Source organism: Morus notabilis, unplaced genomic scaffold (genome assembly GCF_000414095.1).
Source record: "Morus notabilis unplaced genomic scaffold, ASM41409v2 Scaffold2025, whole genome shotgun sequence".
NCBI lineage: Eukaryota > Viridiplantae > Streptophyta > Magnoliopsida > Rosales > Moraceae > Morus > Morus notabilis.
In genome coordinates this window covers 37,565-49,282 of record NW_010356728.1, presented here as the reverse complement: position 1 = coordinate 49,282, position 11,718 = coordinate 37,565, and the positions used below count along the sequence as shown (strand labels likewise).

Sequence of the window (11,718 nt, the reverse complement as noted above, 5' to 3'; positions counted from 1 at the left end):
TTCACGCTCTTCTCTTCCTTGTTGAACCCACCATCCATCCCCATCACTCTCACTTTCCTTTTGCCTTTCTTCCCAACTCTCCCTCTTTGAAACCAACGAAACCCCCTCACTCATCACCACTCTCCATATGCTCCGGTGAAGAAGCTCCGCCGTCTTCCATTGCTTCCAGCGCCGCTAATCGGAAAGGAACCGGTCACCGCGGCGGCGTCAAGTTGGCAACCTCAGAACGTCGTCGTTCAATTCCAGACTCCGTCCGGATCCACCGATTATCAACTAAGAGGGAGGAGAAAACCTCCAGCGCATTTAGACCGAGAAGCTCAACGTTTAGAAAATGAAAATAGGAAAATGAAAACGAGTTTTAATCGTTTTGAGAAAGTGTGAGATTTTGGGAGAAAGAGAAAAACGTTTTCAGTTTTGATTTTGGATGGATGCCGCTCCAAACGTAGTCTTCAGATCGTTTCTATTTTTTGTTCCTTGAAAAACGTTTTCAAAACTGATTCCAAACGCGCCGCATGGTTTCCTGGTTCGTTTTGCTCTATTTCCTCCACTGTTGAAACTTGGAAGAACTCTGATTTGCGTGTAAACGATCCACCTCCATCCCCATTCCGTAAGTCCTTCTCATCAGATTTTTTTCTTTTTGTACTCCAAATTTCTCATAATGTTCAATTTCCAACCAACAGTTCAAGCATTTTGATCAAATTACGAGCGACCCAGATCTGGAATTTCTTGCATTCGCTTAATTTCCACCTTTGCTCATCAAATAATAATCAAAATCTTATTGCTTTGTTTTTATTTTGTGTTTTTTTTTTTTTTTTTTTTTTTTTTTTTTTTTTTTTTTTTTTGTAAAGTTGTGTAGTAATGAGAACTCAATAGTGAGTAACAATGGAGAAAGAGGCTCAACGTTCCGTGTCTTTACGCACAAACCGTAGAGGCGAGCGGAGTAATCAAAACACACATTCTAATGGTAAGAAGTTTTTTTTTTTTCTTTTTTCAAGAAGGGGAAAAAAAAGAGAAGCAGATTTGAAAAGAAAAACGTGAAAGAGATTTGAAGTTTTTATTGTATTTTTCATTCTCTTTTGGTTATTTGGGGAGCTGGGTATTGTTGATTTAGCACAAGAAATGCGACTAAGCTAGCCAATGTGTTGATGATAATGGTGGTGGCAGATGTTGAAGGTGGGCTTTTCTCTCCGGCAAAGCTGCACCAGGATTACCCCCTCAAGATTGTTTGGAAGAAGGGCTTCGTTAGGTTGTTTCTCGTTGGGGGAATCTTGTGGATGTTACTAATACTTTTTGCATCTTTGTTTCACATCTGGTCCTGCCAATCTTCTATTTCATTCCTCTCAGGTATCTTTAGTGTATGACTTTGTATAATGACCTGGTTTAAGTGCATATGGTTCTCATTTCTCAACCTTCCATTTAGTTGTTGATAAGTGCCAAAGTAGTGCCTGAGTATCTCAACTTTTTGGTACCAACTCAAGTGACTATGAATTCTTATCTTTCTATTGGTAGATGGAACTTTTTAATATCACTGGATGTGGTAATTCTTAGAACACCTATCAATACGAGTGCGGTTTTGTTGCATCTTGGCCTCGTTCTTGCTTTGCAAAGATGGGTCCCGACCCTGCACTCTTGGTCCCAGATATGTAATATCCTGGAGCCGGCGTTTCTAAAAAAATGACAACTCATATGCCGTTTTTAAAAAAATGACAACTCATATGCCATGTCTGTTGGTATTAAAAAGTTGGGATCATTAGCATTATTTGTTACGTTACATACTGGTGATGAATAATTATCATGTTGGTGTTGAGGCTACAAAGGTCATAGATTCAAAATTGGTTTTGTTTTGTTCACTGTATGATTTTAGAAATATTTTGTGATTGACTTTGCAGCGATTTGTAACAAAGATAGCAAGGTTTTCACAATGTGGAGCACAATAGGGCTTGTACCAAAACCACCACCTCAACACCGTAAGACCGTAACAATATTTTGTCTTCCAAATCTCTATATCTTTCCAAATACTATAAGTAATAGGTGGTGCTTATAATTTAGGCTGTCCAATTCCCGTGGCGGATGACCCTGAGAAAATTGTTATTCCAGAGGGAAGAACTCCTGAAAAAATTGTCAAAAATTTATCCTATGTTATGGAGGATGAGATTTCTAACAATGGATCTCAGAATATTCCACTGTTTGGAGGACATAAAAGCTGGAAGCAAAGAGAGGAGAGCTTCAAGCTAAAACCAGCAATGAAGGTAAGACTAAATTATCCGTTATTCTTATATTTTCTCCTTTGCCTATGTTGGTGATTTAATTATTATCTTAAATCTTAAATTGTCAACAAAAAGAGAACGACACTTCCTTATTTATTGAAAATTGTTGCTTTTGCATTTTTAAATCAATTTAGTTGATTTTGTTTACTTTGTGTTTTTCCTTAGGTCCATTGTGGATTTATTAAAGATGGTGGCGCTGAAATGTCTGCCGTAGATATCAAACATGTCAAGAAATGCAGATTTGTGGTTGCCTCAGGAATTTTTGATGGATACGATGTTCCGCATCAGCCTTCAAATCTAAGTCTCCGTTCGAAAAAGTTATTTTGTTTCCTTATGGTGGTGGATGAGATATCTCTCAAATTTATAAAGGAAAATGTTACCATTACAGAGGACAAAGATGGGGGGAAATGGGTTGGTATTTGGCGTCTCATTCCACTGAAGCATCCGCCTTATGATGAGCCAAGAAGGAACGGGAAGGTTCCCAAAATATTAACCCACCGACTGTTCCCTGAAGCACAGTACAGCATTTGGATTGATGGGAAGATGGAGCTAATAGTTGATCCACTGCTAATTCTAGAAAGGTAAGACAATATTTCTCTCCCTCTTTTCTTTATGGATTTTGTATCTGTGAGGAGTTAGCTAAAGAATATATTTTTCAACTTGCAGATACTTATGGCGTGGGAAGCATACGTTTGCCATTGCTCAGCATAAGCACCATCATAGTATATATGAAGAGGCTGATGCAAACAAGCGAAGGAAGCGCTATGCTCGACCTCTTATTGATCTCCAAATGAAAATCTACCTTTATGAGGGAATGGAACCGTGGAGTCCAATGAAGAAAACAGTTAGTGGTAAGCAAAGGAAATTACGTTTCAAATTCTTCAATTTGTTGACCTATAGTTTTTTCATGAATTGATGGGAATTCAAACAACGTAGATGTGCCAGAGGGAGCGATCATCATACGGGAACATACCGCGATGAGTAATCTGTTTAGCTGTTTGTGGTTCAACGAGGTCGACCTCTTCACTCCAAGAGACCAACTGAGTTTCGGTTATGTGGTGTACAGGCTAAAGGGTTTGTTTGAGTTCTTTATGTTTCCGAATTGCGAGTACAATTCCCTGTTTGTGTTGCATCCGCACATAAGGGAGCATTCTTCTAGGATAGAGTGGGTAACGAGTTGGGATCAGCTCAAGGGGAATGCAAAGATTTCGAACAAGGGTAAGGATTGGGACCAAGCTAGCGGGAGCAAGGATAATTTGTTAGAGAGCAGGGGAGGATTAGGCTTGTGGACTCCGTATCCCGGGAATCTTGATGCAGTTGTCTTGCCCTATGTAGTAAGAACATCCAAAGCTGGCTGAGGTTCAATTTTTTCCTCCTGGTTAATGCATATTAACTTTTTCTTGAGAATTTCTTCAATGTTTCATTTATCGTCTCTGAGAAGAAGGCTAGAGATGTTTGTTCTGAGTTAAGACGACAATGGAGAGACGGGATGTCAAGTTGAGGAACTCGGAGACTGAAACTGCCAGAAACCTCCTGTATGACTATGGACTGAAGGGTGAAGCGAAAAAAAAGAAAAAAATAGAGGGAATGAGTTTATTTGGCATCTGTTAACACGTTTGTAGATTTTGTTCGTTTGTTTTTTTTTTTTTTTTTTTTAAGAATAAGAAAATATGGAAGTTGCAACTTGTAAGTGCTTATTATTGGTTTGGGAATGAAAAAAGGGCAGCATCATTTCATGGCTGGTGTTCATTCTGCGTAATGATTGTAATTTTTAAAAAAAAATATATATATATATTGCAATTGTAATTCAAAAGAAAAAAAAATGCGGAATCTTGGGAAATAATGTGTCATGTGATTATTGCAATTGTAACTCAAAATCGGCGGAAAAAGGGTGGAATAAGTAAAAGTTGTCTTCCATCCAAAAAAAAAAAAAGGGTGCTAGTTTATCTCGTAGGCAAGTGAATTATTCATGGAAAGATTAAAAAGACGTTTAATTGGAGGATTCAAATCGTGTGATTCAAATCATTTTTAATTTACGTAAATTTTTTGTGAGAAAAAATACTGTAATGAACTACGAATCATAATTCGAATCAGAGAACAAATTCCTCTACTAAACATCCTCTAAATTGAAGTTCTAAGGAATTGAAGTCCCTCACTCAATTCCTCCCCCTTCCTCTTTTTTCCTCCTACCAAACAAGCGGAGTCTCAAAATCCTTCCAATAATCCCATCTCTTTTCCTTGCGCTACCAAGCAGCTCTCTCAAGAGTCTGTTCACATGTAATCAGCAAGCATTTCGAATGAGAGTTTATGAAAAGATCAAAACCAAACATCTTGTACATCAAACATTTATTACCACATAACGATCCTGTGGAGTATGGAGACACTACGAACTATTAAATAACACTTTTCCCGACGATATTAAGGATCCAAAACGTCTCAAATTACAAGATATAAATAATATGACCAAAGGGGCAGCATATATGGCAACAAGGCTCTACAAATAATGCCTTCAAAAAGTTCCTGAAACTCCACGGAAGCATAAAAAAAGCCACGCCCAAAACCAAACTGGGGTTAACACAAACGGACGAGAATAGAAAATACAAGAATTACAGCATCTAAAATGTCCGCACATAAAGAATCTTGGTGTCAATTCGACTTAGCCAACAAGCTTGTGGAGACTCAACTGGACCATGGCCTCTTATTATTTTTATACTGGATAAAAAGGGAGATTGCAATCTACTAATGGAAAACAAATAAATAAATAAATCGCAGAGCTCATCCGCAGCTAATCAGGAAGCAGAATTGTGTCTATTTCATGATTTTGGGTCCATCAGTTAGCTGCATCTCGGCTGTAGTACTGGTCAAGGGTCTTTGCAGGAATACGGTGGAGAAGCTCTCGGGGGAATATGCGAAGCAGTGTCCAAGCCAAATCAAGGGACTGGAAGATGTTCCTTGTGTCGTAGGCTCCTTGGGCCACAAACTTCCTCTCAAATTTGTCCAAGAACTCCAGGTATAGCTGTGTTTTAAATCATAAGAGTTAAGGTCAATAATTCTCTTTTAAGGTGGTCTTTGAAAGAAAGAAAGTAGTAGGAGAACAAGGGAAATGAAAGATACCAGATCCTCAGAAGAAAGTGCTTCTTCTCCCACCACAGCTTTCATTGCCTGGACATCCTTACCAATAGCATAGTTTGCATAAAGCTGAAATAAAGGACAAAAAGCATTAGACGACTTTAAGTAAAGAGTTTAGAGCTAAAGTGCAATGGTATAACTATTCCATCAAACCTGGTTGGATACATCGGCGTGATCCCTGCGGGTCATTCCCTCACCAATGGCACTCTGCAGTTATGACCAGAAGTTAGTACTTATACGAAAATCTTTTTATCCTCTGAAAATGATTTCACAATATAAATAGAGTCATGCAAGTATTATAGTTACCTTCATCAGACGAGATAGGGATGGCAGGACATTGATTGGTGGGTATATCTGCTCATTTCAAAGAAATCGATGATTAGATGAGCAAAAACATTTAATGCTGTCCGTAAACCTATACCGTGTCCTTTGAACAAACACAGGTTTCTTCTAAACAAATCAAGCACTGCCATGAAATTTGATAAACAGATAAAACTGAAAAATGATAAATTATATTGATAAACAATGCAAAGTTCAACATGATGAAAAATTTAAATATGAGGTAGCACATATTTTCTGCAGTTTCGTTCATGGTATGTGACTATTTCCAAGACAGCCATATATAATTTCAAAAGTGCAAGAATTTAATAAACTTGCCTGTCTATTGTGGAGTTGCCTGTCAATATATATCTGCCCCTCCGTAATATATCCAGTAAGATCGGGAGTCGGATGCGTAATATCTAACCAAATAAGAGGTCGACCTCAGCCAATGTACGACCGCAAAAGCGAAACTGGATTAATCATGAGATAGTAATATTCGGTATTGCATACCATCATTTGGCATAGTTAAGATCGGAATCTGTGTGATGGAACCTTTTCTCCCTTCAATTCGTCCTGCACGTTCATAGATGGTCGCAAGATCGGTATACATATAGCCAGGATACCCACGCCTACCAGGCACTTCTTCCCTAGCAGCAGACACCTGAAGTAGCAATCAAATATTTTGTGTCACAGAAACTGTGGTACGAGTTATGCGTTGTTCTCGACTTACAGAAAAGCAAAACTTTGAGTTTGTACTTGTTATTGCAACTCCTATGAGCTTTGAGCATATATCTTAAATATCCACGGGCAATCAGTACTATATCCTTGTTACGTAAAAAAATGCTGAAAACTGTTACGTAAAACTCATGCATTTTATTGTTCCAACACTCGGTACAACAGCCATTTTTAAAATGAGTCATGTTTACTTTACCTCACGAAGAGTGTCAGCATAAGAACTCATATCCGTAAGGATGACAAGAACGTGCTTCCCACATTCATATGCCAAATACTCAGCAGTTGTAAGAGCAATACGAGGGGTGATAATACGTTCAATTGTAGGGTCATTTGCCTGTAGAAGAGCATGACAGAGAACGGGGCTTAGGATCAATCACATTTGTACAGCGTGTGATAAATAAGCAACATAGTCCTGCATAGGTTGAATGACTTGCGAACAGAAATATTATAAACGTTTTCTATAATTTGGTTTCACAGTATACCAGATTCAGGAAAAGGGTCACTCTCTCCATTGAGCCATTTTCCTCAAAATCACGTTTGAAAAATTGTGCAGTTTCCATGTTGACACCCATAGCAGCAAAAACAATAGCAAAGTTGTCCTCTTCTTGATCCTGTAAATTTACGGAGTATAACAGTAATTACCTAACAGATAATATATCAACAAACAAAGATGGTACAGTACACCACACACCAATTATCAACTGCCCATAGCACAATTTCAGAAATAGTTCTATGCATAAGTACCATCATTAAGTGTGGAATGGTTTTGAACAAAATAGGACTACATTGATTCTTGTAATATCTAATACATGAAAATTGCACTTGACTCAATGAAGAGAATATTTATTCTGCATGGTCTATTATTTAAGGGGGTCTATGAATATCTAGCAAATTCTAAGATGGTTACTTGACTTTTAAAAACGAATTCTCAACTGCACCTCAAGAAGATTATCAGATTTCTCCAGCCGCTTGACCAAACCAGCCTGACGACAAATCTGAGCAGCAATTTCACTATGGGGAAGACCGGCAGCAGAGAAAAGTGGGATCTTTTGTCCTCTAGCAATGGAGTTCATCACATCGATGGTAGAAATCCCTGTCTGAATCATTTCTTCAGGATATGTTCTCTCACTGGGATTGATAGAACTCCCTAGGGGTGACAATAACAAAGGGAAGGATGTTAAAAAAATATCTATGGTCTAGAGTAATACTAATATATATCTCATTTAACTAGATGGTTTTCACACTGATAACTCACCAGATATATCCAAGTAAGCCTCGGGCAAAATAGGAGGGCCATTATCAATTGGTTTTCCAGAACCATTAAAAATGCGTCCAAGCATGTCCAATGAGACTGGAGTTTTTAAAACCTGAAAAAGATGGCCAGGACAAGAGGGGATCAAAATTTTCTCTAATAAAGATGATAGAGAAGCTAAAAAAGTATACTCTAGCACTTGTTATCCTTCCTCGGTTAACAAACAATATGCTACAAGAATTGGTTTTATACCTCCCCGGTAAATTGCACGGTGGTAAATTTATTGTCAATTCCAGATGTTCCTTCAAAAACCTGGATAAAAAAAAGATGCATTCAATGTTGACAATATCGTCACAACAAAGAGGGAAAAAACATATGGAGTTACACCAAGTGGTGCAATTAATCACTTGATTAACTGAAACATATTCCCTAAATTGGATTGCTCTTTAGAACAAATTCACACAGTTCGACAATAATAATATTATACTTGTCCTAATTTAATGATTATTTATCCATACAAGAATGCCAAATAATGAAGAGATTGAACAACAATACCTGAACAACAGCTTTCTCACCATCTACTTCAAGGACTTGACCACGTCGAGTTGTTCCATCTCCCAAACGAATGTTAACAATCTCCTGATATTTTGGTCCCTGGAACAGTTAGAAACAATGCATGAGTCTTCACATTATGAAAGGAGACAAACCATCCTGATTGCGAAGATTAACAAGCCTCCAAATGTGGCAGTGGATGCATGAGAGAGCCGAATACCATACCTTAACTTTTTCAAGGATAACCAAGGGTCCAGCAACACCGGAGACAGTTCTATATTCTGCAAGGCAAAAGGATAAAAAAAAAAATTATCAACATCGATCCATTAGCTGAGCTCCACTCAACGAAATGTCAAATGTTTTCTTTCTTTTTTTTTCGGTCTAAACATGTGGCGACAATTCACTGTTAATTTATAAAAGTTTCAAGTACGATCCCTAGAGAAAAGTCAGATACCCCCTATCACTTCACAAAACACCATCCCCAAATACAGTGGATCAGAATTCGACTTACCAATGCCAACCTCCAAAGTTCCCTCATCTGTGTCGATGTTGTTTTGTGCAACACCCATTTTTGTGCTTTCACCAATAAAGCCTACAAAACAAAAATAAAGTAATAAGAATAAAAACTAGCTTATTAGATTACACTAATATATGCCATAAAGAACATACACAGTAACTCCAAACTATTTGGAACCAGTTTCTATAGGCAGCAATCCCTAGCAGTCAAATCACAAATGTCAAACGACTTAAACTAATCCAGAGAAGATTCAGATCACACATATAACAGTACGCCTAACCAAAAAAATCCAATTATATGGATTTAGGAATATAGGAATTTTAAAATTTTGCTTGAACCAAAATCATTCGAACTTCGAAAATGAAGCAAACTGGCAGGAAAGCGGAAAAAAGCATATTTTGACCATCTCAGCTTGTCCAAACACTTAAAGTAGACTCAGATACTTCCTAAACAGATCAATCAAAGCTTTAATTTTCCATATCACAGTTCCACTTTCCCCCCAATTTTCTCGGCAACCAAACATTTCCCCAAAATCAAAAACTAGAAAACTCACAAATTTCAAATCTCCGATAATCAGCAAAACTCAAAAATCAAGTGATCCTAATGCTCTTTTTAAGAAAAAATTGACTCCGACTTCCCAAAAAGCAGAACCTTTAGATCGATTATCGGAACAAGAACAGGCCAAAATCTTGCGCAACCGAGCTCTCCGATCAGAGAGTTCGCCGATCAGAGAAATCGAAATTGAAATTAAAAGGAATTACGATGGAGAGACGAAGAAATCGGTACGATCTGAAAAGCATACCTTTCTTCTCGATCTGAACAGGAAGAGGGAAGAGAGAGACGACGAAGCAGAGAGTGCAGAAACGAATAATAATAAACGGAGGAGAGATCCAATGGACCAAAAACTGAAAAATATAAATAAATAATTATCTACCCAAAATATTTTTATAATTATGTATATATGATGGAATTATTACTTTTGTAAATTTGGAGGTGGTAAATTGGTAATTATAGTCCCATCAATCGAATAGGGGTAATGAATAATGATTTTTTTATTACTTTTTTCTTTGGGGAAGAAAACAAAAATAAAAAGAAAACAGGGGTTTGGAATGGAAAAGAGACAATATATACGAGAAACGACAAAAGGCAGCTGTCTAGTGTAGATACGTCCAATTTGTGGGGTCCAATGATTGGTTCGTTAAAAGTTCAGCAACTTGCGTGCCGAGATATTATTGGTAAGAAAAGCAGGTTCACTTTTTATCAGATGATAAGGGGTGTAGAGTGTGGAATGAAAACTTCCCCATTTCGCTAAGATTGGCGGAGATATGAGCATGTGGATTGGGCCAGGTTTTGATGTCACCGTTACGGCCTCACGGGTGAGTTGGAGATACCATTTGGATTATTTTTATGTTTATGGCTTTCTTCCAATTAATTCTATATTTGTCCCCTCCTTCCGAAACTTCATCACTTTGGCCCCCCCAACTTTGATAATGCATCATTACGGGCTCGTTTAGTTCGCCGATTCGAATTTTTAATTCGAGTTGATATATGATTTTATATGAGAGCTTTTTACTATAGTAAAAAAATTAGATGTAACTGTTTGTGAGAGCTTTTTATTATAACAAAACTCAAATTCTAAACTCAAACCAGCGAAATAAACGGAGCCGTAGGCTTTCCAACTTTCAAAATGCACCACTGTGTCTTCATGAACTTAACGGAATGAAGTTTAAGAGAACAGAGTAAAAATCGGGAGTAAAGTGACGCAGTTATGAGACTAAATGCAAAATTAATCCGAAAAAGTTTCCAAAAAGTAACGAAATTGGACATAACTAACCTTTTTTAATTCTTTGTTGTCGTAACACTTATTCTTGGCCAATTTACAAAACTAACCTTTTTTAACAATTTATTTTTTAAGAATTTGAAATGTGGTTTAATCTACTGAGTTTAAAAGTTTTTTTTTTTTTTTGAAAAAAAAAAGAGTGAAAATAATGCTCTATTTCCATATAATTTCGCTTAGCATTTTTTCCACACTCAGAACATTAGTTACAATATTTTTATTGTTAATAATAGTATAAATTTAACAAGTCACCTTCGTTAATAATCAGTCGCATAAGTGATAATCACGTTAGTGTCACTCTCTAAATACATGTAAAAAGTTCCCATGCTAGCCCAACGACCACATTTATGATTGAGGAAATTGAACTCGTGCATCTTAAAATATCTCATTATAATACTTATTATTAATAGCAAATGAAAAGGTCCCTGAATAAAACTAGTGGAGGAAATAATGCAGCTAACTGGCTAAGAATTGATAATCAGTTTGAATCTGAGAGCAATGAGTAAAGCCCGTTATTGACCTTTATGCTCCATATATATTTTCATGTTTAACAAGTTAGTGCATTTTCAGTCAATCAATTCTAAACAAGAAATGAAGAAAACTATCCATTCAGGCGAGTAACGTCAATCGTACTAAAAATCTCATGTACAATTTTGGAATTGTCTCCACGTTTTACTAAAATTTTAACTTATTTCACCTAGAATTTTAGACAAAATCTGAAATTTGGTTATTTGTTAACTTTTTTTTTTTTTTTTTTTGGTAAGTAAGGCGGTTATTTGTTAACCTTACCGAGTGAAAGGGAGAGTTTCGACTTTTGAGTATTTGTAAAGTGAAACGGAACAAGGGGAGCTTTTAAGCATCAAAAGAGAAAAATAATAATAATAGACAAAGGTGCCCATGATGCACACAACATCGGTATCATTCAACAATAATCATTCAGAAGTCAAATGTTATTTGTTGCTTTCAGAAATTATAACCTCCTACAGAAATCCACTTTTTTGCCATTTTGGAATTTTGTTTTTCCATTTTCCACAATTTTCTTGGGCAAAAGAAGTTTTTTATTTTATTTTTTTTATTTTTTTTTTTTTTGGTGAATGGCCGAGATAGA

General features: G+C 36.8%; 2 protein-coding genes across 2 annotated transcripts; one reads left to right on the top strand and one right to left on the bottom strand.

Annotated features, from left to right (window-relative positions):
- The first annotated feature begins 12 nt into the window (after positions 1-12).
- On the top strand, positions 13-4,003 carry LOC21389508. Its single transcript, XM_024177279.1, has 8 exons — positions 13-607; positions 849-964; positions 1,165-1,344; positions 1,890-1,967; positions 2,050-2,249; positions 2,433-2,848; positions 2,934-3,118; positions 3,204-4,003. Exons 2-8 carry the CDS (start codon positions 883-885, stop codon positions 3,623-3,625), a joined length of 1,563 nt encoding a protein of 520 aa, XP_024033047.1. The 5' UTR covers positions 13-607; positions 849-882; the 3' UTR covers positions 3,626-4,003.
- A 637-nt stretch (positions 4,004-4,640) lies between these two features.
- Positions 4,641-9,675, bottom strand: LOC21389507 (V-type proton ATPase subunit B2). Its single transcript, XM_024177347.1, has 15 exons — positions 9,576-9,675; positions 8,768-8,848; positions 8,482-8,537; positions 8,260-8,358; positions 7,957-8,016; positions 7,708-7,819; positions 7,391-7,599; positions 6,935-7,063; positions 6,649-6,786; positions 6,228-6,378; positions 6,054-6,136; positions 5,703-5,750; positions 5,550-5,603; positions 5,382-5,465; positions 4,641-5,283 (listed from the first exon to the last, which is right to left on the bottom strand). The coding sequence occupies exons 2-15, from the start codon at positions 8,823-8,825 to the stop codon at positions 5,098-5,100; spliced, it is 1,467 nt and encodes a 488-aa protein (XP_024033115.1). The 5' UTR covers positions 8,826-8,848; positions 9,576-9,675; the 3' UTR covers positions 4,641-5,097.
- Between the last annotated feature and the right edge of the window lie 2,043 nt (positions 9,676-11,718).

Coding starts and splice junctions, on each gene's coding strand:
- LOC21389508 (XM_024177279.1), top strand. CDS start 883: ATGGAGAAAGAGGCTCAACGTTCCGTGTCTTTACGCACAAACCGTAGA. Junction 965..1,164: donor TCAAAACACACATTCTAATG/GTAAGAAGTTTT, acceptor TGGTGGTGGCAG/ATGTTGAAGGTGGGCTTTTC. Junction 1,345..1,889: donor TTCTATTTCATTCCTCTCAG/GTATCTTTAGTG, acceptor TTGACTTTGCAG/CGATTTGTAACAAAGATAGC.
- LOC21389507 (XM_024177347.1), bottom strand. CDS start 8,825: ATGGGTGTTGCACAAAACAACATCGACACAGATGAGGGAACTTTGGAG. Junction 7,064..7,390: donor AATCTGATAATCTTCTTGAG/GTGCAGTTGAGA, acceptor GTAAATTTACAG/GATCAAGAAGAGGACAACTT. Junction 5,466..5,549: donor ACGCCGATGTATCCAACCAG/GTTTGATGGAAT, acceptor CCTTTATTTCAG/CTTTATGCAAACTATGCTAT.